We start from the raw sequence: 23397 nt of genomic DNA on the forward strand, positions 1-23397 counted from the left end.
GGGGGGGGGGGGGGGGGGCGGGGGGCGGGCATGAGTCTTTCCATCACCCTTATTCAGGTCCTCCTTCACCAATGGTTCGGCCTTCTCATCAATATTGATTTACTTTACATGTTAAAAGATTAGTTCCTGGCTACGTTAACAGCCTGGTAGGTTGAACCACGTTTAGGCCTCCAGACCCTCAAGGTAAGTACTGGCAATCATGGACACCTTATCATCGACGCACAACTCCAAGTCACCGTCAACTCCATTGTGTTCTATCTTAGTAGCATATAGGGTATCTTTCAACATTTCTTCAAAACATCTATGATCCACTCAAGCCCCTCCTTACTCTCCTTCAAGCCATACTTGTACGCCAACGGAAAACAATGCATCTGATCACCCCATGACAACCACTGTCCGTCAACTCCTTCCTTTCTACACCTCTCCCTAAACTCAACAGCCTCTGGTCCCAGAACATCATGTGAAGCCGTTATGCCATGGATCTTGACATTGTTCCTGACGCAGACGTTGAGATCGGCATGGATGGGTGAGACTCGGGGGTCATCGGCCGACCAGTCGAGCTTCTCATTCCTATTTGTTCTTTCCGAGTTCGTCTCGCTTTGTTGACTCACATCCGAGTGGCCGGGAGCCCACGCACCAGCTGTGCCATTGATGGACGACTCGCTTAGAATAGGATCAACCTTGTCTACCTCTTTGATGGCGGGGTGATTGTGACGTAAGTCGGTAGTTGCAGTGATGGCGAGGATGGCAGATGGAGGTCGAACGGCTTGTACATCTTGATCCCTCATTGTCCAGGTCACCAGACATAGGGCGATGTTACCCCCTGAGCTGTCTCCAGCAACGATGACCCTCTCGCCAAGATCAGATGATTCCTTCAACAGGACACTGTAAGTCTTGCAGATTGCAGGAAATGAGTCTTGAACAGGGTCTTTGGGCGCCAGAGGATAGGAAATGAGGGTGAGTCTGGTATCCTGCAGGCGGTTGATCATCTCTGCGCAGAAAGTCCAATGCTGGCCTGCAAACGTCAGTAGGGTTCCCGGTAAGAAAATGGCCTACTTACCACTTGGAGGCGCTTGCCACCCGCCTCCAGCAAAGTACAATATCCTCCTGGCATAGGACCTCTTCTCCCCGTCAGGGGTCTTTGGAGTCATATCATAGGTCCAAACTCCCTCAACCTTGTTCTCTTGAACATCGCATCTCTTCCTTGCGCCTCTCGAGGGCTTGCATCGCGTAGGATCAGCGGACGAAACTTTCCCTATGTCTACCAACTTGGGTTTCAAAGGCTGGATGACATTGTGAAGAATCTTGGTCGGCCAAGATCGGCCAGAGCGCTCATCGACATGGAACTCTTGATCATCTGAGCTGAACTCATCGTCCGAATCACGGTAACCATCAGTGGTCGGGGGGTTGACAGTTTGGGTTGCCATCGGGAATAATGATATTGTGTAAGGTTGAACCCTGAAGATCGGTGATGATGGAGGGGGTAACGCAATAGCAGCAAACTTAAGCCGTCATTCTTTGAGACCCTGAATTGAAGAGATCGACATACGTCATTGATCTGACATCATTGACTCCGCATGTATGTAACGTCAAAACAGGCGTAACAAGAAGACTAGCCGCATTTAGTCACCATTTTACCTGATGTTTTGACAACTGGAGATAACAGATTAACCAAGAGATGGTGACTAAGTGTTTAATTCGATTTGAGTTACTGATGATGGACGCTTTGGCATTCGCTAATGCATTAAGGGTCAGGCCAAGCATGAGCTTGTTCGGCTTTAGCAGTAAAATGGGATCAGGCCAAGATCCCCACAACACCAAGTTACGCCATATCGCAATCTCTCACCCGCCGCTTAATGACATTTTCAATGCCGTGAAATGTGCGCGAACATAACGAGTATCAGAAGAAAAGGAAATAATTAAATCGCTAAAGGAACTAAAAGGAATAACGCTTGCTTGCTGTTTTGCTCAATCTGATGCCCATACACTTGTTGGGAAAGCTACCAAAAAGGAATCACAAAGGCCCGCCCGTCGCTCATAAGATGTACAAATGAAACAGCGTATCAGATGACCACAGTAATTTTAGTTTCTTTCCTGTGACAAGCCTGACAGCGAAGATCGTCTTCTATTCGTCTCGGTTCGCATTCTTGCCTCAGCCTGTTTCACCGCTTCCTCCCAATCTGTAAAGTACAAATACATGGCCTCAAGGCCAGATACCCTGCACAAAAGGTCAGTCACAAGTCATCAACAAGCAGAGGAGGGTATAACTTACACAGCGAGACCCGCTGTCAGACCAACCCAGAGTCCAGCTAACCCCCAGCCCAATCCGAAACTGGTGCCCAGCGCAATTGGAAGAGCGACCACATAGTATGCGAAGAGATTGGCGTAGGATCCGATGGATTGTCTTCCGATTCCGCGAAGAAGGCCATGAGAGACGGCTGCTAAAGCGTCAAAGATTTGCATGACAGCGCAAACAAGAATGACATTGGATGCAATGTCAATCACTTGCTCATCTTCCGTGAACACGGCGGGGATTTGTTTTCGGAGGGTCGTGAAGATTGTCAAGTTGATGCTCCCAACGACAAGTGCAGCAAAGATGGCCTATGAGGTCAGTTAGTGTGTACGGTGATGAAGATGAGGCTGGACTCACCACTTTCGCTGTTACCCGCGCAGCCTTGCTCAGATCAGCCCCAATAAGGTTTGCAACTCGAGTCGAGGTCGCGATGGCCAACGGGAAAGGAATATTGAAAGACATTGATGTAACGGTCACCAAGACTCCTTGAGCTGCTAGTTGTGCTGTGCCGAACCGCCCTGCGGCGATGGTGAGAATCTCCAGCACGGAGAACTGGGCTTCGATCATGATCATTCCTGGCAAAGCCAACTTGATCATTGGGCCTGCGAAAGTCAGAAAGGATGTGTTGACGAGACTGAACTTGACTCACCCCAGTTTGTGAAAGCCTTGCGGCTGAAACCCTTCCAGCACTCATATCCCTCAAACAGCCGCACGTACAAAATGAGAAGAATTGGGAGGAGGTTGTGAGTGACAGCCATCGCGATGGCGGCACTAGGGAAGCCCCATCCAAACTTGAACACAAACAGCCAATTTTGCAAGAAGCTCAAAGGCGCTCCAATGAAAAGCGTATAAGTTGTAGCATGGAACAAACCCTGACTCTGAACAAACCTCTTTGCGCTCTCGAAGGCACTGACACCGGGCATGCCTGCGATGAGGATTCGCATGTACAAAGCGGCCAATTGCGTTGTGCGGCCTGGGCCAACGGCTGCGGCAAGGATGGGTTCAGAAAACCACCAGACGATAGCAATAGGAATCATGATTATCCAAAGAAGCCAGGTCATTCTCTGCGCCTGTAGGCCAACGAGATGCTTGTGGCCGGAGCCATAGGCTTGTGCGCATAGAGTGTCGAGGCACGTTGCTAAGCCTTGGACTGGGACGTAGTAAGTGATCGAGGCAGTCATAGTGGCCACTACAGATGTTAGCATGTGTATCAGGTTGAGAAAGATGCTGAGTACTTACAGTTGACAGCCGCAAGCTCCTCCATTCCAAGGCGACCGACTGTCAAGACAGAAGCGACAGTGACCGAGTAGCTTGAGCTGTCAGTCTCATCCTTCATTTGAACACATATGATGCACTCACTGTAGAAGAAAAGTAACGATAAGAGGCAGCGCGTATTGAATCAACGTCTTGGTCTCACGCTGCCATGTCGTATCAATCTTATGCGACGCCAGCGCCTCCTCCCAGCGCTTATGAACCTCATCCGGCCCTGGCGTTGGCGGTACCCCATCGAACCTCACAACTCTGTCCCTCAACAGCGGCGTGGTCTCGCCCGAATCTTCCGAGGCGAAGAGCGGCTTGTCGTGATCGTGCACGCGCGTACTAAACAGGTGCCGATACAGATGGCCGAGCTTCGTGGTCTTCCATCCTGTTGGGGGATGTCTCGGTGGTATGATATCGTTGTCGCGGAGGAGGGAAACTTCAGCGCGAAGGGATTGCTCAAAGTCGTGGGGGTTTGGGGGCGGGATATCGATGCTTGAAGGGGGAACGGCGGAGAAGCCTTGTCCGAAAGCGATGCCTGTTGGATGAAAGGCAAGTTGGACATCTGTTTCGTTTACGTATCGGGGGTCTTCGATGGCTGCTTCATCGCGGTGCTCATCTCCAGAGGAGCACTCGTCAATATCGCGGTTGAGAATCTCCTCTACATTTGGAGTCGGGTCGATGAACGGCGGTGGAAACGTGAGATCGTCTGGAATAAAATCAGCAAAGATAGAATGTCGTCTTCCTCGACGTTCGCCGCTGGGACTGAACGGTGAGCTCGTAGGCAGCGACATTTTGCTGAGATTGCAGGGTGCAATGGAAGAACACCAAAGGCAGAGGCGGTGATGTTTTTACATCATCTCAACCAACACAATGACGTGATCCCAAAGACAGATAACAAAGTCGGTGAAAGATATCTGATGTCAATTGATAACGAGCACACCTCTACAGGGCGCCACAAACCGACCAGTGGCATACCATCCGCCGCAAACGATGGCACCCTCAGGCTAGACCCCGCAGCACAATGACATGCATTCTCACTGCTGATGTGGCACTAATCAAGGTTCAGGCGTTGCCGCTCGGACGGTTTGCCCCGAAGATAAGATGTTGGTGTGTTGCACCCAGAAACGGTTGGGGCTCGTCATTTGTGAGATGGATGAATCTAGATTCTTCACTGATCGGCGCTTTTTTTGGTGTTTTTGACGATTGGCGCAGCCACTGAATTTCACGTGCGGCCATCACTGGTCGGCGGCTCATTTGACGACGCGCATGAAGAATTGTGAGACTTTATCTTCAAAATAGAAAAAGGCTATTGCAATTTGTCAGTACCACCATGTCATGTCCCATGGTATTACCAGTTGTTCTTAATTTTATAAACAGATTAACACTCACAAAGAGTACTAATAAATCTAGAGCTTCTGTACATTCAGATTACTTTCACATGGTTAGCAATTGTTAAAGAAGCATCGGTAACGGCCAGAACTTGTATTTCCTCAGTTGAATGACTAAGAAGAAGCCCACAATGTGCGAGCAGTACGAACAGATCACAACGTCTGAGTCTGTTCCTCACATCATGCATACAATTAGCAGTATCCTCTCACTCATACCATCCTAGACGTCGCCGATGTGTTATCCATGATACCACACAGCCCACCAGTAGAATATTCAGTCAGCGCCGGGTAGAACTACAAGCGGAACACGGGGATGCCAGCTGCCACGAGGAATTTCAATGGCGAAATTGCACCGTCTGCGACAAAGCGATTCAGCAAGTTGCCATTCTCGTCAGCCTCGTCGATTGTGAGAACCACAGGCTTCTCACCAGGATCTCCAATGAGGAAGACGGGAAGGAGGCTGTTCCCCCAGAGACCGTAAAAGTCGGCTCGATTCACTTTGCATCATGGTTAGCTAGTGCGGCATCTTGTATGGTGCATTTCACTCCCTTTTGCCGGCGTCATCCACTACGAGACCTTTGGCAAAAAGACTCTTCCAAAGAGGAAGCGGCGAGATCTCCGCTTCCGTCGGATGCACACATAGAAAATCGGCCTGGCGTAAGATCCTGCACATAGTTCTCTGAAGGATCGGAATGGCATCCGGCGTGGCGGTATATTGCGCCCGGCTGATGTGTCCACGCGCGACCTGGCTCTGTTAGTACGGTATCAACGTTGGTTCATTAAGAACGATGGGACTTTACCTGGCGGAGTGGTAAGACACTGGCGTCGTTGTCGAGGGAGCTTTGGATAGTGCGCAGGTTCAGCTTGCAGTCGGCGTCGAGGGCTGGCACAGCGTTCGACCGCAAGATGGCCAAGGTCCAGTAGGCCAGAGAGAGGTGCATCTTCCAGTGTGTTTCTCGAAAGAACTCGTCCATGTTCTGCGCCCAGTCAACAGCCTGGGGGTTGTTCAGAATTTGAGCGACCGCCATCATTTCATCGTTCTGCGCGTACATGCGTATCACCAGATGATGGCGGCGGCGATCAGGGTGGCCCGCGGGTAGGATGGTATTGTAGCGCGCCGCTACGGCACGACCTCTAGTGTCAAGATGACTGGCAAAGAGGTCTATCGACGTATGTGAAGGATTGGAACACAAAATCTTCCCGAGTTTGGCCTCCATAGCGAGGGCTGCAGCCACCCCGAGCGTGGTCTTTCCAGATCCCGGTTCCTGAGGAGATTCATTAATATCAAGCTGTCGTGGACGTAACTAGGAGTAAAGAACTTACGCCGATGATGATACCAATATTGAGCGCACGCTGACTCAGATACGCCCGGAAGCGATTTCGGTCAAAGTAATTCGCCTCTTCAAGAATGCACTGAATGAGGTAGGGATCATCGTGCCGGGTGTAACTTATTACGGGCAAACAGCCAATCCTCAGGTCTTGTGTCGTCCTGAACGCTTCATAGAAGCCTGTACCACGAAGTACAGCACGGTGAACTCTCATTTTGAAGAGGACCTCACTAGCCGTGTTCATCTGGTCTCTGTCAAGTAGGTGCGGCGCAAGGATGTCACCTTCGGCGTCCACGGCCATGCCCTATGCCCTTGGGTTCGTCGGCGGGGCGTTGGGCCGGAATGCTCGCATGCCTTTGACCCTTCTTTTGACCTCTTCCATGCCAGAATTCAATACTAAGGACACGGAGTTCTAGTTCTGCGTTCCTTTCGAAAGAGCTTCATCGGCGGTTGCGCGGTCGTTATAGGGGTAGACGCGAACCTGGGGCTTGGCAGCGGTGCGAACTCGTAGGACCAACTCGTTGTCTCCAGTCAGATGTGACTGAAGTTCGGGAATGGAACCACCCCGCTCAATGATCTTACCAACCCTATCAAACGAGGTCGCTAATTTGTGTTTCGCAAACTTTCTTAACTGGACCTACCATAGAGCTGGCTGAGAGTCCTCAGACCCCACATCATATATTTTAACTTGAATCAGAATACTGTTTATCAGTGAACGTCTCAAGGCGAGCTCGTGGGAGTTCTTCCACTCCTCTGTTACCGAAACCAGAAGGGTAAGGCTGGTGCCTGCAGGGATATTCCCTGGAGGTGCTCCGAAGTATGCTTGTAAGCGCTCTTGGGCTATCTATAGTTGTGTGAGCCCTGTTAATATTCATCGAATTTTGTAATACATACCACCTCGGCTTCTTCGTGCAGCCAAAGGTTGTCCTGGACAACACTTTGGTTGATAGCCGTGATAAATGAGTCGTCATTGTCAAAGCTACCATGGGCATTAGTACATGCGGGACTCGATATGAAACAGATATACTCACTTATAACACGGCGCAAAAGCGCCACCGTGACTGCCGTTGACAAGCTCCTTCATCTCCTCGACGTTAGTAGGCTGCCTGGGGTAGCCATACGTGAATCTTGGAGGAAGGCCCTCGTCTCCCATGACCTCCCTGCAGGAGTCGATATCCATTTCCACAACGAAGTAGAAATCACTTTGCTGAAGCACATCCAGAAGCGAGACGTCGTTGATTTTGCCATTGTGTCTAGCCCACGCCTCAAGCTTGGGGTCGGGGGAGTTATAATACCCCTGGGAATAACCCTGGAGCACAATCCCGAAAGCGCGCTGGTGCACGATAAGATATGTAAAGCCTTGCCAATTCTGAACGGTGGGAAACTTGGCCTGGACATCCTCTGGAACTGGGAGATAGTCACAGGAGACACCGCCGCGGGGAAACTTGACTGTAATGCGAAAGTCTGCCAAAACAGGCTCATCGAGGGAGGGATCGTCTAGACTCAAATGTCAGATGTGCTGTATCAGTTGTTCTTTAGGTGTCTCTCTTACAGGAAAAGCAAACGCCGTGCCCCTCATCTTCGCTGACAAGTTGTCTGCGATCACGACGGATAGTCAAGTGAAATCCGAAATATGGATCCGCACTCGGTGGAATGACCGTTCCGACCTGAGTCTTGATTTTGGTACGAAGGCCAAGACTGGGAGTAGCAGCGATGATGGTGCCAGCGTTGCCGAAACTAGAGTGAAGTCAGCATCGGACTCGTGTATGAGGGAAGAGAGAGGCGACGAACAGCAGGGCGCAAGGCTTCATGTTTGAGTTCTCCGACATCTTGGCGAGTGTGTCGATTTGTGTTGACGAAGGAAGAACTGCTGATTGTGAGGAAGAAGGAAAAAGTCTACAGTTTGAAGGAGGGAGAAAAAGACTCAGAACAGGCTGTGGTGGGGACATACCGGGCACTGTCTCCACTGGTAGAGATTGACAACAGTTTGGGTCTGACGTACGAAACTATGGGACACGTTTTTATAGACGACTGAATCATGGTCTATTCGATTTGGGGATACTCTTTTAATGACGATTCACAGACATTCGAGGGACACTGTCAAAAATATCGTCTTTGAGAGCAGAATGAACATATCACATAATCCGAGTTCGTCAGTACACACAGGACTGTTCAGGTGTAGGTGTCAGACATATTGGATAGGTCCGTCGGCTCAGCGACTCGGTGCACTTTCTCTCATTGACTGCAGACTTTACTAGGTGTTCCAGTCCAAGATACACATTACTCTATCTTCGAGAACTAGAAATAGACTTTGGCGCAAGCACAAAAGGTCAGGATTGAAAGGGGTGTTGTGTGGTTGCAAGTTGCATATTTCGCAGAGATCATGTCGGGGTAAGGGTCGCCAATTCTCATTGTGATAACCTTTACTTATTCTCACGGTTAATTTGGCTATTAATAAATCTTATGAGTCCTCGAGGAGTAACGCCTGAGATGCTTATTGTCAAGGTTATGAACTCGGTCGTCAGTCAGAGGCATATACAGCAAAAGGGGTATGATCGTAAGTCGCAGTGAGCGGGGCCATTACAGATCATATTGTGAGTCCTTAAGTCTGGCCGTGTTCCTTTATCAACTCTAAGGTGCATGGTATCTTCAGTGGCTGGCGGTGCGCGCCAAGTGGCATCCTGGAGTGACTGCCAGCCTCCTGCTGCAGCAAAGAGCTGCCTCCACGCCGGACTCCACACTCAGTGTGTGGCTTGGCAGTCTTCCATGACCTGACTTGACGAACAACTTAATCCAGGTCGCAGGGTTCACAACAGAGAAGTTTTATATCAAGGAAAGAACGCATTTTCCTTGCTGTATCAGGGTGGACAAAGAGTTAAGGGGCGTCACGAAACTGGGGCCCAGCTTTGTCTTGTTCAAAATGCACTTTATGCAATTGGTTAAAGAAGAATGGCTTGTGTACTTTTCTGCGTGCCTTCCATTGTTTCGGTACTATTTGAGCAGGTGTTACTTTCAGTGATTGTGATCGTTTCGATCTGTGAACATGGTGCAGGGGGGGTGAACAAGCAGGGGCTTCCCGGATGATATTTGACAGATTGCCAGCAACTGTGTGATAACATGACTGTAGGCTATTTCTATGCCCCTTCCAAGTCAACTATCAGTCTTTACCCTTGACTGCAATCCCGTGCGCAAAATTGGGCTGTGTCGGAGAGTGTAGCTCGTCGTGGGCTCATGACCAGCCACTTCTTAAGCTTGCCTGGAATCTGCAGGCTGATTTGGTTGCCAGGGCACTGCCACTCCATAACTAAGGCCAACACTCGCTGTCACTGGCCTGTTATCCATCTACTTTCTCAGGGCGTGCCGAGATGAGATGCCTTGAAGTCAAGGCTGACCAGCCAACTCCTGAGCCCTCATCCAAAAGGGGCATGGTGCGGTCTGGCAACCTCCTGCCCTCCCTCTGCCACTGCCAGCTTGTTTACCTTCCATCCAAGCCCTAACACCGAGTTCTCCCCCGCACCACACTACTTCCACTCTCTTGGCCCTCGAACAGAACCTCCTCCTCTTCATCTCTTACTGCGTGTTCACTCCATAAGCCAGCAGCTCGCTGTGCAATCGTCATCATTATCCCTCCTCGGCATCACTCATCGTCACTATTTCAGTGCACGCCGGCTCTCGACCGCTGATACTAGGGGCAAGGATCGTATCTCGCTCACGTTGAGGAGTTGAGCCATCACCGGTTTGTCGACTGATCTAGTGAAGGGAGAAGCCTCAAGCTGACCGCATCCCGAACAGAAGCCAGCTCCCAAGCCCTCACTTTCCAAAACCCCCTCTCCATTTTCATAACTTCCCAAAATCCTTTGCATCTTGGCTCCTCTCGTGTTCCATCGTCAGACACTGTTCTTTTGCCCGTGCTGCGGCGGGTAAAGACTTGGATGATGCAACTGAACGACGAATGGTTTCGGGTCTAGCCAGCGGCCAGTCATCCACAGAGCCCATCTGCTTGCACTCCAGGCTCGCTGTTTGAACCCCATCCTGGGGATTCCAGCAGCCTTGTTCAACACAGGGAGGGGACCTGCGGACTCTTTTCACAACAACACATTCTGAGATCCTCCTCGCATCTTCATCCAAGTCGACGTTCGATATTGTCTGTCCAGGAAGCAAGCTAAGTACTTGCGATTCTTTGAGTCACACGGCGACTTTTGGCAGATCCTTGGACCTATCATTCGTCCCTGCCATGGACCTCGCACGAAGACGGGACCACCACCATCGGATTCGCCAATCTTCAACGGCTTTGGACGGTTTGACACTCCCCGGGAGTGTGGGCGGCCGAGCAGGGCACGCGGAAGAAGGCCAAGAGTGGCCTCATTCGACGTCGCCATCTGTCGGAGGAGAACTTGAAGCGCAACCAATTATACCAGTCCAAATTCAAGAGCACCTATGCATCGGAGGAGGAAGGGTCTGGGGGGTTATGACCTTGAACGGGGAGAGAAAGGCAATGTTGAAGGTGGAGCCCGGACTGCGTAAACACAGGTATCCCCAGTACGCTGTCATGCCGGAGCGTGCAGTTTCCTGGAGGGCAGGGTGGGCGGGGTGGGCGGGAGCCATCCACATCTATTCCCAGGCTGTCTACAGTGACATCAAGAAGATGAAAGACCAGGCAACTGAGTACATGACGAGCGTGGCGATTATGAGTTCTCAGCCACAGGTCTCAACTGCAAATAACACATCTAGCTCACAGTAATGAGTACATGAACAAGTCTGTTGCCGCACTTGGATGCCTGCGTGATGCCAAAGAAACAAGGGTGAATTTAGTTTGCTAGATGTAAAAGATGTCGGGCTTGATCGCCAAGCAGAAAACATGTGCAGTATCACAGTGACTTGTGTAGATGAATGCCTTTACGTGATTGACTGTCGAATGGTTCTGAGAAGGGAGGCTGTGGAGTCACATGAATCATCCTTATCTCCAACCACCAAGACTCGGCTTCTGCTCAAGCTTCAGCTTCAGCAGCCTTCCCCCTAAATTCTTGCAAACATGGTCTGATAGCACCTGAAAACCTGCTTGATCTCACTGACACACGTTGAAAAAGATAGCTACAGCAGACATGTTTCTTCGATACTCATATCTGTACAACAATCCGTCCCTTGAACGCCGCATCCTCATAAATCTCAACAATGCCCTGAATCTTCTCGAACGGCAACACAGTTAAATGCGACCTCACGCCCGCCTCCTCCACGACCTTCATCATCCTCTCCGTCGCCGCTCTCCCCGCCACGTAACTCCCCTTGATCGTCAGCTCCCGAAACACAATCGGCGCAGCGTCGAACTGCCAAGGGTTCTGAGGAAGACCGAGTATTCCCAGCGTTCCTTTGATCCTGAGAACATTGAGCGCCCACCGATTCGCTTCCGACGACGGCGTGCAGACAACAGCGGCAGCGACACCTTCGCCGTTTGTGAAGTCGAAGATGGCTTTTGACGCCGCTGTAGTGTCGGAAGAGTCAATAACAAGGTCAGGCTTCAGTGCTGAGTTCTCCACGTCTGATGCTAACTGTCGACCAGCTTCTCTGCTATCCACCGCAACGACCTTGAACCCGAGCGCCTTTGAGAACTGCACACCCAAGTGCCCAAGCCCACCGATACCCACGATCGCTATTGTCTCTCCTCTGCTTACTCCCGCTGTGGCGCCCTCAAGACTTCCCCAGACCGTTGCTCCCGCACAAGTGAGCGGGGCCGCTTGCTCAAACGAGATCGAGTCCGGCAGCTTCACGGTTGTCTCCGGATCAGCAGACGCGTACTCCGCAAACCCTCCGTCGTGCAAGAAGCCAGCGGTTTCCCGGTTATCGCAGAATCTAGGGTCAAGCTCTTCGCCTCTTCGTTGCGTCAAGCGACATCCTACACATGAGCCGCAAGCATGCTTGAAGTTGAGGACGCCAACACGGTCGCCGACTTTGAGCTCTCCTTGGTAATTTGTACCCAATTTGGCGACAACGCCGGCTATCTCGTGAGATGGGATCAGACCAATTGGCGCAGGTTTCTCGAACTCGCCTTGCAAAGCTTGCAGGTCTGAGTGGCAGAATCCAGCGGTGTGAACCTGCACGAGAATGTCGGTGTCGCCGATAGTGGGCAGCGGCCGCTCCCCCAAGGCATACGGTTTGTTATACTGGGAAGTATTAGCACTCGTCTGGCTAATTCTTAGTAGTCATGCTCACCTCTGCGATATACGCTGCTTTCATCCGAGATGGCAATTCTGCGTTGGGCGCCATTGCAATTGCTACTCTCTGTTCTACAAAGCTCTCCGATTTCAATCTCGAGAAGCGACATCAAGACCGTCTACCTACAGAACCGATTGCCATGTTATCTCCAGTCCTGGGTCATATCGCCACACTACCTGTCCCATCAAGACCCGCCATGTCATGATGTTGGAGTACCCCAACAGGGATCTTGGGGTAAGTCTCCAGCCATGGTCAAAGTACTCCAACGGCTTGAGTGGACCACGAAGCGGGTTGAGATTAACAATCATGTCCTTAGAAATAGAATGATGGGGTTGCTTTATCTATGTTGATAAACTGATAAGTTTACCTCTAGGTTGTGATTGTCTTGGCTAGTACGTTTCGACACCTCCCTCACGCCATTCCGCCTCGATCTACGCCGCAGCCATGTCTGTGTTCTTCAAAGAGATTCTACCGTAAGTCAACTCCTAGGTCGAACTCACAGGTCAAAGAAGGATATTAATATTCTGTTCTAGTGGCAACCCTGTTCAGGCAGGTGACGTCGAGGCCCTACTCGACCCTCTCAACCTCACCATCCGCCCCGAAGAGTCATCAGAATACCAACTTCTCCTCGCAGCAGTTCACGACTGCGCAGACCGTGTCTCCAATCTCCCAGACTATCAGCCCGTCCCAGATATCGAGAGATTTCCCCGTCAAAACATCCACCTTCTCGAAGAACACGAGCAAAGCTACGGTCATGCCTGGGCACATCGTTTCATAATCGAAGGCGACCAGTCTTCTCGCTCAGCATTGGCGGGAAAAGCTGTTTGCCTGAAAGACTGTATCGCTGTTGCTGGCGTACCGCAGTTCTTTGGAAGCGATGCATTCCCCGCTTGGACGCCGTCGACTGATGCGACTGTTGTCACGAGAGCCCTTGAGGCTGGAGCTGTGATTACAGGAACCGCGACGTGTGAAAACTTCTGCAACTCCACATCTTCCTTCACAAGTGCGCAGGGCACGATCGACAACCCGCGAAAAGCAGGGTATTCGGCCGGCGGCAGTACCTCTGGTGGCGCGGCTCTTGTCACGGGCCGTCTCGCTGACATTGCTATCGGTACAGATCAAGGCGGTAGCATCCGCGTACCAGCCTCACTCTGCGGTTGTGTCGGGTTCAAGCCAACGCATGGACTTGTCCCATATACAGGTATCACGAGTGGCGATCAGATTGATGACCATGCCGGACCACTCGCCAGGACAGTCGACGAAGTTGCTGCTTGCTTGGATGTCATTGCGGGATACGACGGCATCGACGACCGATCACTTGGTGCACCATCACCCGGATCATTCAACTACTTGGACTCATTGGCCAGTGCATCAGTAAAAGGTCTTCGAATTGGCATTCTGAAGGAAGGCTACGATAACGATCTGGTGCAGCCAGGTGTGAAGCAGACTTTCTTCAACACCATCAATAGGCTCAAGTCTCTTGGTGCCAGTGTGAGCGAAGTATCGATTCCTCTTCACAAAGAAGGCCCTTCGATATGGACCATCCAGCAACGCATATCCGGCTCGGCAGGCATCCTGGGCCAAGCCAATGGTCGTCGAGGTCTTTACCTGACTGAGTTCGAGCACGCCCGTCTTCCTTGGACATCCTCTGGATTCGAGAAGCTCTTCCCATCCACCAAGAACACTGTCATCAACGGCATCTATCTTTCACGCAATTTCCCGGGCCTCTACGCAAAGACAGTCAACATCGGCCGCCAAATACGCGACGCATACGAAGCAAAGTTCAAAGAGTACGACGTCATCATCATGCCAACAACGCCCTTTGTCGCACCGCGTCACGGCTCACGAGAGTCTGTGCTCAAGTCATTCGAGCCGAGCATTGGGATGACGAACAACACTGCCATCTTCAACGTCACGGGTAATCCTGCTCTGTCGCTTCCTGTCGGTTGGTCCAAGGCTGTTGATGATGAGAGTGTTTCGTTGCCGGTTGGGTTGCAGATCGTTGGTGGTCTTTGGCAAGAGAAAAAGGTTTTGAACGTTGCGAAGGCACTGGAGAGTAGTTTTGACTGGGAGCAGGAGGGGAAGTCGACGGCTGAAGAGACGGAGGATGTGCTGAATGAGGTCCGACGCGTTAGAGAATCTTCACATCTGTAGAGCCGGACCCTGGCGCCTGTAGAAGGAACATTACTTTGTTTCTTTGATCATTTGCGGTGCGTGCCTGTTGAGCGTTCCATGGCTACAAGTTACGTGCTTCGCCTTGACCTCCAGAATTTCATTCCCCCTTAGTCTACTCCGTAAAGCTGCTAGTATCTCTTTAGTAATTTCTTCAACTCGGGCAATCTACTGTAAACCACCTCCACAAACTGCCCGTCATGCTGAGCAATAGGTGACTAACGTGGTACCGTGTTTTGCTCACCCAATTCCGTTAGTTGATTATCTCCCCGCGATGACACGCCAAAGATAACGCTATCAGACGCTACTCCAAGCCTGCCCCACCTCCGACTCCATGATAAACGATGCACTACCCCATTCGCCTCCTCCATCGCAATTCCTCTCCAACTCTTGGAGTCATTGCTGCAGAATGAGTGACAACATCGGCACATACGAGACTCCAAACAAGCGACAAAGAGTGGGTTACAATGGAGCTGGAGTCAATCTACGCATGTGTCCACATTGCGGGCGCACCTTCAAGCGGACGGAGCATCTCGAGAGGCACGTCAGAACACGTGAGTCTCGCTATCTGATCGAAGATAGGGTAGCTGGCTGATGCGACGGTGGATGAGTAGATACTAAAGAGAAGCCGTTTCTGTGCCATTGCGGGGCATCCTTTGCGAGACGTGACTTGCTCACGCGTCATCAGAGGCTAGCCGAGCATGAGGGCGACGTACCATCACCTGAACCTGCGCAAGGGAATGTGACTGTAGTACAGCAGAGGAATGACAGCATCGCCGACCCAGATTTGGCTGCAGCTGTGTCGCTCTCCGGCCTAAGTGTTGACCCATGGTTCTGTGCGAGAACACAGCAGCCGATACAGCTCCCCGTTGCTGTTCCTCAGACAGTAGACGAACAAGTAGAACATCCAGCAAGTGCAGACGATGGCCAATTCGTTCCAAACTTTCTGTCACCACAGATGCTCGACAGCGGTCAGTACTAAGTCTCTCAGTACAATCTGTCTCTCGATGAACTCAGCTGACTCGAAAAGGCGTCGACTTTGACACCCACTTTCGCGAGTTCACCAGTTTCCTCGACGGCGTCGGCCTCTCTGCTGAGTGGAGCCCTTTCTTCGGCGACCCTGACAGGCATGAGGAACCCATCGACCCCAGGCTTACACAAGACAGTAATGAAGAGACCTCGCCTCGGCAAGGAGCTCCAACCCGAGCTGGAACACCGTTCAGCTCATGGCTTCCTTCTGCGCCTACGGGTAATCGGATATCCAACTATGTCTCCGACACAGATAGTAAGTCCCTGCTTCAGACCTTAGCCAATGTGATCACTCACACGGACAGATCCAAGGGCTATTGACCCCGAAACACGGCCTTTCAAAGTCACCGAGGAGCAAAGATCGAAGCTCAAAGCATCCATCCTTGATCACTCGCATCTCCTGGACCCTTCTTTCTGTGTCCCATCGAGACACGCTCTCACGCGTTACGTGACCTCTTTCTTCGGCGGCTTTCACACACATATGCCATTCATCCACATCCCAACATGGCAGATCAACGATCACTCACCTGAGCTGATCTTTGGCATCGCGGCCATCGGGGCGCAATACTGCTTCGAGTCGAGGGCGTCAGAAAGACTTTTCTTTGCCGGAAAAGCTCTGTTGATGGAAAGGCTGAGAAATGGTTCGGACTCATTTGGTCTCTCAACGCTTCCCATACCACATGTCACTTCGCAGAGTGGTCGACGTGGCGATACGGAGGCTGATTCGGCAGTTGAGACTATCAGGGCCTTGATCACACTCATGGGCTTTGCGACTTGGGAGCCAAAAGCACCGATGGTCCAGGAGTCCTTTGTGTTGCAAGGCATTCTTACTCAAGTCTTGCGGAACTCTGGTCTTGAAGACGTCGATGAGCCCGCATCGCCAACACCATCAGATCAGCCAAGTGACGGCAACTCATTGTGGCATGAATGGAAGACGTGGATTAAGCAAGAGTCAAACAGACGCTCCAAGCTCATCGGCTTCTCTTTCCTTCATACTCACAGCATCGCATACAATATCTACCCAACACTCCGTAGTAACGAGATTGGTCTCCGACTACCATGCTCTACAAAGGAGTGGAAAGCTCCGACACCAGCGTTATGGCGCGCTGCGACAAAAGAGATTCAGGAGCCACAGTTGTTCTTCCGAGAAGCGTTATCATTACTGCTTAAGAACAAGAATGACACAGCGCCACTACTCCCGATTCCTACGCCATTGGGTAACTATGTCCTGCTCCATGGACTGCTCCAGAGAATACACATCGTGCGAGATCTAAGCCTTCCGGTCACCAGCAGCTCGGCTGTCCTCCCAAGCGAAGAGGTTGAGAAACTCGAGCGAGGCTTGCGCTCGTGGACTTCGTGCTGGCAACAAGCACCAGAGTCAACCCTTGACCCAAACAACGAGAATGGACCGATCCCCTTCACTTCCAGTTCTCTTCTATCACTAGCATATGTGCGCATATATCTGCACTTGGGTCCTTACAGACAACTCGAGACACGTGATCCGCAACGCATCGCCAATGCCATCGCAAGCAGTCCCGATATCGAGCGAAGTGACGGCGTTATTGCTGCACTCCTCTACTCAGCGCACATGATCGGCATCCCAGTCAGACTTGGAGTTGATCGAGTCGCCCGAAGCCAGGCTTTCTTCTGGAGCGTAAGACACTCCCTATCTGGCCTGGACTGCGCAGTGTTGCTGAGCAAGTGGTTATCGAAGCTTGGAGAAACGATTGCTGAGCATCCACTGAGTGGTAAGTTTATTTTTGATGGGATGTTTCGTCTTTTGAAGCTAACAATACTCCAGACAGCGAAGACAGGATCTTGCACTGGGTGAGATGCATCGTGGAGGAGGCATACACGGTCGTCGATTTTGATCAAGGCGTTGACACGGATAACCCAAGTCTTCTTGACTTTCGAGATCTAAGCAACTTATCCCTGGCAGTTCTGAAGATATGGGCACATTTCTTCAAGAGTAATACGCAATGGCCTTTCATCAACATAATTGGTGTTGGGCTAGAAAAGTACAGGGAAATACTCATTCACAAAAACTTCGGTTGATCTTCCGCTTGAGGTTTGATCACAGGCTCTAGAAACGTTTTTATATGTTACTACCAATAACACCCTATTTTTGCTCCTGAGCCTTCGGCATCACAGCTCCCTTGGGTGGCTTGTTCTTCTTCTTGAACTCGTCACACATCTGCTCCATCGTCACCCATTCAACGCCTTCATGCTTGTTGATATACTCAATCAATCTGTCCGACGTTAGCCCGAGCTCGGCTGATTATTCCCGCTCTTACCTCTCGTGCATTAGCAGTGCATGCGGCCGACCGGAAACATCCGGATGAACTGTGAGAGGAAACACGCAGATCTGATCGGGATCATCAGCATATTCGCGGTAGAAGTAGTCAAAGTGGTCTCGCCACAGGTCTTCAACATCGCGAGAGTTGACCCAGCCGTGGCTGTTGGGGGCATCTTTGATGAACATCATGGGAGGAAGGCTGTCAAAGTGTCAGAATCATTCTCGGCAGTATTGTCGCACGTTCAGTTGACATACTGTGATGAATGTTAGCGCTTGGGTCTTGCATCAATGACTGCCGAAACTCACCTCATCTAAATACCAGTTTGCTGGAATCTCAACAAGTCCTGTGTCCTGGCCCTTGACTAATGGCTTCATCCAGGTCTCAGCCTTTTGCTTATAGTCGATTTTGGTCCAGCTATCATTAGTTCGTAGCCAGTACATATGGCAATCATCATGAGACATTGAGTGATCATACTCGATGCCATAGCTCAGCATCAGATCAACTCCTTCCTTACTAGTCTCCCACCAAGGGGCGACACTTCCGCGAGGAGGTTTGCCGCAGAACTCTGTGAGCATCTTATGAGTCTTTTCCAAGACATCACGTTGTTGCTCTAGTGTCATGTCGGAAGGATTCTCATGAGAGTAGCCTATTGGATTGTCGTTAGTTCTAGTGGCCAACTTGAGACAGTCATATCACGAACCGTGGAGCCCAATTTCATGCCCGGCATCTCTGACCATTGCGCATTCTTCAGGGAAAGTTTCAAGACTGTGTCCGGGAATGAACCATGTCGCCTTGATGTTGTACTTGTCGAACAGCTTCAACATTCGACGAGTTCCATGTGTTCCAGCGAATAGGCCACGGGAGATATCACTGGGTGAATCTTCACCTCCATAGGAGCCAAGCCAACCAGCAACGGCATCAACATCGACTCCATACGAGCACAGAATACGCTTAGGCATGGCGACGTCTGTTTGGTGACAATGTGAAGAAGTGGAGATCAATTGAGGACTTGAACACGATATGCAATGCAATAATGATGTGAATAATCTCCAGGAAGTTAAGCGGTTCAGATAGCTCTGGCTAGAAATACGTCAAGATTCTAGAATCTGGACCCTCAAGAATTACGCATGCGGCAGTCTCCCCGCGTCTCCAATCCAGAGATTACACCAATACCGATAACTAAGAGGGGTAATGACGCTTATCGGGCTACCAACTTATCATGGGGTATCATTCACCCCAGAACTAATCTCACGCTAGTCTCCAACTCCAACGCTATGCTCCAACTCTCTTATCACTCTACGAGTCAGGATCTTCCCCAGAGTTTTACAGGGGCTGTTTTCTTACCCCAGACCTTATCATTGGACTTTGATGAAGCATTCACAAGGAGATATTGCTGGGTTCTTGATAAAGTTGAGCTTGGCAAAGACTGCCGGTGTTGATCGACAAGTGATAATAGACAGGTCGATCCCACCGTTTTGAGTCCTGCATCATCCATCTTGTTTCTTCATCATCTGTCTATGAACACTACTTCGGCCAATATGAGTTCTTCTGAAGGAGAGAAAGGCGAGAAGCAGTCTGGTGGCATGCTCAGCAATGGAAGCATTGAGCTTGGAAGACAGGAGGGCGTTGATGATGGGGAGGTTTTCCAGAAAATTCCTGGCAAGGTTGACTTCCGCACTGTTGGGTGGATTCAGGCGTCTGTCATCTTTCTGAAGGGTAAGTCTTTGTAATATGTTTTTGAAGGTGAAGCTAACCCTTTATGAAGTCATTTTCGCAACTGGTGTCCTCACAATTCCGAGTGCCATGTTCGTCCTTGGTGCTCTCCCTGGTGCGATCAATGTCCTAGGGTGGCAAGGCCTCAATACCTACTGCGCCATTGTCCAAGGAAACTTCCGAAACAGACATGCTGGCTGCCATAGCATCGCGGATATGGCGAATGTAGTTGGCGGTACTTGGCTGAAGGGTAAGAAAGCCTGACTCTATTTGTTTGTATGCACAAAGACTAATAGCCATCGTGTCAGAGGTCGTTGGAGTTTTGTTCCTCGTCACATACGCCATCGTCGGTGCTTCAGGCATCTTCGGTACATCTGTTGCGCTCAATGTTCTTAGCAACCATGCTATCTGCACCAATTGGTTCATGTTAGTGGCGACAATCGCAGTTCTGATTCTCGCAAGTGTACGCAAGTTTGAGAATATTGCGTGGCTTACGTGGGCTGGCTTCTTGACCGTCTATGTTGCTGTTTTCATCGTCGTGTAAGTCTCTTGTATCCACTGTCCCTTCTTTACTTACATGTCTTAGCGTCGGTGTTACAACCCTCGATCGACCTGCTGCCGCTCCCCAGACTGGAGACTATGAGTTTGGCTACCATGTCATCGGCAATCCCACTTTTGTTGCGGCTATCACGTCAGTCTCTACAATCTTCTGCAGCGGTGCTGGAACTTCCGCCTTTCTGCCAGTTATCTCTGAGATGCGTCGACCTCGAGACTACAACAAGGCTGTCTACCTCTGCATGGGTATCGTCACTGCTTCATACCTCACTTTCTCGCTTGTAGTCTACAAGTACTGCGGTCAATGGGTGGCTTCTCCATCTCTGGGAAGTGCAGGTCCTACCATCAAGAAGGTCGCTTATGGTATTGGTCTTACTGGTCTCCTTGTCAGTGCCTGTCTGTATGTCCACGTCGCAGCCAAATACCTCTTCGTCCGACTCCTCCGACACTCAGAGCACTTCCAGAAGAACACCGTGGTACACTGGGCAGTTTGGCTGGGATGCACGACTGCCATGTCGGCTGTTTCGTTCCTTCTCGCTTCTGGAATCCCCATCTTCAACTACCTCCTGGCTCTCGCTGGAAGTCTCACCTTTTCGCCTCTCGCACTGGGCTTGCCTGGATATCTTTGGGTCTATGACCACCAGCACTACCGAAAGGGAAAGATGTGGCAGGTTATTGTTTACTATCTTAACTGGTTGATGATTGCGTTATCTGTTTTCTTGACTATTGGTGGAACCTATGGTGTTATTCAAAACATCATCGATGCTTATTCACAGGGACTTATCGGAGGAGCCTTCAGTTGCGAGAACAATGACAGGTAGATTCTTATGACTCAAGCCTAGTATAGAGTTTAACTTCAAGCTTATTTATTCTATTGCCTCCTTTTGTATGGCAGGAGTATCTCAATAATACTGGGGTAGAGAACACGGTGATCACAGGTGCTTTTGAGTAACCCGCCTGTCGAGCCAGATGTGACAATACACAGGATGACTAGATATGAGGAGGCAACCCACTTGAGGCGGTCTGATCTATTGTTTGTTAGACCCCAGATACACACGGTAGTCTTTGGTGTCAAGGCGGCAGGTCACTTATGTTGGTCAGTAAGTAGTACTCTCAGTAGGGGGTTGATTTCTGAGTTAACAATTGAGGCCTATCTTCCGTCTAATATGGAACTTCTAGGCTTCGCACTTACTGAGAGATGCCAAATGATATCATACTCTGTTCGTCTATCCAAAATGCAATTGCCATCTTTTGTGAAGCCTCTGGTGTAATAACACGTCCATTTATGCCGTCCAATCCCAATATCTCGTGGTTCGTAAATCATGTAATTTATTTCCTCCAACGCCAAACTCTATTGTGAAGATTATAACCCTAAATTTCGACTCGTCGCACTTTGTTCGCTCGCGCTGCAGGCGTCGGGATTCGCCAGTTCGTGGGAAACGCGTATGTGAGTTACCAACTCGATCTCATCATCTCTCACGCCCCATTTTGCGTAGGATGATGGCGGCCCTTGTCCTTTATGTGCGCCGGTCTTGGATGTTTGTCCTACTCCGATCCTTGTGTGGTTGCCATAGCCGCTGAGCTGGTGTGAAGACGAGCGATTGGTCGACTTTTTCGATCGTACGAGGAATGTTCGGAGGCCCGGGAGACAAACGACAATGACGGCGGTACTCATTTCGGCGAGAGTTAATGTGTCTATAATGGGTCAGTTTATGCATTTGAAAAAGGCTTTGGTGATGGAACGTACTGCCGGATTCGTCCTCAAGCTCAAAGTCGGTAACATTGTATGCGATGAATCGTGAGAGGCTGACCATCAATGTGATCGTTCCCAAGGAAAAGACGCCAATGAGGCCAATCTTTTGTTCCTTGCGCAATCTCAAGTGTTTGAGGAGGAAGAATGGGTAGACAAATACTGAGACCATGTTAGACAAGCAACAAAGCGTGCGAGACCTTCGGGACCTACTGAGCAAGTCCGTGGAGAAGTTGAGAGCCCACTGAATACAGAAGGAAGGGTACGAATTCCAAGCTGACTTGAGTTGATTTTCGATTGACCTGTTTGATGTCTGTCAATTCCAAGGATTCGGCAAATCAGGTCGTCAAGCGTACCAGTTATCGGAGAAAGGCAGGCATATGAGAGTATTTGTGAGCACTGACGCGAGCAGAGCACAACCGAGATAAATCGAGATACCGAGTAACACTCTTCTCAAGGTTTCCAGAACCCTGGGAATTAACGTCCAGTAGAAGAGAACAATGGATATCTTGGGAAAGTAGATACCCGTGTCAAAGAAGTACTCGGCCACTAGCACGGTCTACATATAGTTGGTCAGCATTGTAGTTCCCCTTTCGCAGCCGCTGTGTCGCCATACTTTCAAGTACTCAACATTATTGACCACGAGCTCGGATCCGATCGCAGGGTTGTCGATGAGGATTTGGAGCGCGAGAGTCGAGCAGATGAACCATCCCAAGCTGAAGACCCATCCTAGCCATGCAAAAACATCAGACAGGTTGAGGAGGTTCTGCTTTAGGAGGTAATGCGCCCAGGTTCGTAGAATAAGAACAACTAATGCCAAAACAAGCAGTACTGCTTGTATAGCCTACGCAACTTCAGTTAGTACCAAAAGAGTGAGTAGTACATATTCGACAAACATACAATAGAAGTATTGATATTCATTGATGCTTGGCTGGCGGCCACAGCCTTGGTTCTACCGCCGAGTAGAGATGCGACAGCAAGGGGACATGGGTAACTGAAGAAGGAAAATTCCGCTGGCGGATGGCAGCGCATTTAGCTTTTAACGCTTCTTCGCTGAAACCAACCACTAGACTTTAGAGTTCAAAGCTTCGCTCAGCTAGACCATTGCACTATTCTCGATGGGGTTGTACATGTCTGAGCGCTGCGTTGGCGTCTTTGGCACATGCTCGGAGCGATCCGATAACAGCATTCGCCAACAAAGTTCCTCCTCCGAAATAGACCTCGGCTGCATACCTGCCAAAGCATTGTCCATCTAGGTAATGGTAACTCTGGTAATTGGTCCGCATAGACTTGACAACAGCGTTGAAAGGAGCGTGTCCAGAACATGTACAACACCTCAATAGCCATTGCGCACCAAAGCATGAAGTCCGAGTGGGACCGTAGATATCGGCCCGCTTGCTGA

At 50.4% G+C, this 23397-nt stretch overlaps 10 protein-coding genes across 10 annotated transcripts; 3 read left to right on the plus strand and 7 right to left on the minus strand.

Annotated features, from left to right (window-relative positions):
- Nucleotides 1-281: 281 nt before the first annotated feature.
- Nucleotides 282-1427, minus strand: FPRO_15533 (uncharacterized protein; the record flags this gene model as incomplete). The annotated part of the gene is made up of 2 exons (XM_031220138.1): nucleotides 282-1015; nucleotides 1061-1427. The coding sequence occupies 2 exons, from the start codon at nucleotides 1425-1427 to the stop codon at nucleotides 282-284; spliced, it is 1101 nt and encodes a 366-aa protein (XP_031085826.1).
- Nucleotides 1428-2082: 655 nt separating this feature from the next.
- On the minus strand, nucleotides 2083-4344 carry FPRO_15532 (uncharacterized protein; the record flags this gene model as incomplete). The annotated part of the gene is made up of 6 exons (XM_031220139.1): nucleotides 2083-2218; nucleotides 2273-2601; nucleotides 2651-2895; nucleotides 2943-3482; nucleotides 3533-3603; nucleotides 3653-4344. 6 exons carry the CDS (start codon nucleotides 4342-4344, stop codon nucleotides 2083-2085), a joined length of 2013 nt encoding a protein of 670 aa, XP_031085827.1.
- An 891-nt stretch (nucleotides 4345-5235) lies between these two features.
- Nucleotides 5236-6570, minus strand: FPRO_15531 (uncharacterized protein; the record flags this gene model as incomplete). The annotated part of the gene is made up of 4 exons (XM_031220140.1): nucleotides 5236-5438; nucleotides 5518-5686; nucleotides 5742-6206; nucleotides 6265-6570. The coding sequence occupies 4 exons, from the start codon at nucleotides 6568-6570 to the stop codon at nucleotides 5236-5238; spliced, it is 1143 nt and encodes a 380-aa protein (XP_031085828.1).
- Nucleotides 6571-6681: 111 nt separating this feature from the next.
- Nucleotides 6682-8098, minus strand: FPRO_15530 (uncharacterized protein; the record flags this gene model as incomplete). The annotated part of the gene is made up of 6 exons (XM_031220141.1): nucleotides 6682-6856; nucleotides 6911-7113; nucleotides 7164-7248; nucleotides 7301-7766; nucleotides 7822-8006; nucleotides 8061-8098. 6 exons carry the CDS (start codon nucleotides 8096-8098, stop codon nucleotides 6682-6684), a joined length of 1152 nt encoding a protein of 383 aa, XP_031085829.1.
- Nucleotides 8099-11386: 3288 nt separating this feature from the next.
- On the minus strand, nucleotides 11387-12530 carry FPRO_15529 (uncharacterized protein; the record flags this gene model as incomplete). The annotated part of the gene is made up of 2 exons (XM_031220142.1): nucleotides 11387-12427; nucleotides 12477-12530. 2 exons carry the CDS (start codon nucleotides 12528-12530, stop codon nucleotides 11387-11389), a joined length of 1095 nt encoding a protein of 364 aa, XP_031085830.1.
- Nucleotides 12531-12923: 393 nt separating this feature from the next.
- On the plus strand, nucleotides 12924-14633 carry FPRO_15528 (related to amidases; the record flags this gene model as incomplete). The annotated part of the gene is made up of 2 exons (XM_031220143.1): nucleotides 12924-12952; nucleotides 13013-14633. 2 exons carry the CDS (start codon nucleotides 12924-12926, stop codon nucleotides 14631-14633), a joined length of 1650 nt encoding a protein of 549 aa, XP_031085831.1.
- A 485-nt stretch (nucleotides 14634-15118) lies between these two features.
- On the plus strand, nucleotides 15119-17735 carry FPRO_15527 (uncharacterized protein; the record flags this gene model as incomplete). The annotated part of the gene is made up of 5 exons (XM_031220144.1): nucleotides 15119-15205; nucleotides 15277-15622; nucleotides 15682-15936; nucleotides 15986-17428; nucleotides 17482-17735. 5 exons carry the CDS (start codon nucleotides 15119-15121, stop codon nucleotides 17733-17735), a joined length of 2385 nt encoding a protein of 794 aa, XP_031085832.1.
- Nucleotides 17736-17799: 64 nt separating this feature from the next.
- FPRO_15526 (putative polysaccharide deacetylase family protein) lies at nucleotides 17800-18936 on the minus strand (the record flags this gene model as incomplete). The annotated part of the gene is made up of 4 exons (XM_031220145.1): nucleotides 17800-17929; nucleotides 17975-18175; nucleotides 18296-18623; nucleotides 18678-18936. 4 exons carry the CDS (start codon nucleotides 18934-18936, stop codon nucleotides 17800-17802), a joined length of 918 nt encoding a protein of 305 aa, XP_031085833.1.
- A 579-nt stretch (nucleotides 18937-19515) lies between these two features.
- On the plus strand, nucleotides 19516-21066 carry FPRO_15525 (uncharacterized protein; the record flags this gene model as incomplete). The annotated part of the gene is made up of 4 exons (XM_031220146.1): nucleotides 19516-19693; nucleotides 19743-19940; nucleotides 19999-20230; nucleotides 20277-21066. 4 exons carry the CDS (start codon nucleotides 19516-19518, stop codon nucleotides 21064-21066), a joined length of 1398 nt encoding a protein of 465 aa, XP_031085834.1.
- Nucleotides 21067-21608: 542 nt separating this feature from the next.
- Nucleotides 21609-22916, minus strand: FPRO_15524 (uncharacterized protein; the record flags this gene model as incomplete). The annotated part of the gene is made up of 6 exons (XM_031220147.1): nucleotides 21609-21940; nucleotides 21993-22157; nucleotides 22209-22297; nucleotides 22352-22554; nucleotides 22612-22839; nucleotides 22896-22916. 6 exons carry the CDS (start codon nucleotides 22914-22916, stop codon nucleotides 21609-21611), a joined length of 1038 nt encoding a protein of 345 aa, XP_031085835.1.
- Between the last annotated feature and the right edge of the window lie 481 nt (nucleotides 22917-23397).

Source organism: Fusarium proliferatum, assembly GCF_900067095.1.
Source record: "Fusarium proliferatum ET1 genome assembly, contig: FPRO_scaffold009, whole genome shotgun sequence".
In the NCBI taxonomy this organism is placed as follows: Eukaryota; Fungi; Ascomycota; class Sordariomycetes; order Hypocreales; family Nectriaceae; genus Fusarium; species Fusarium proliferatum.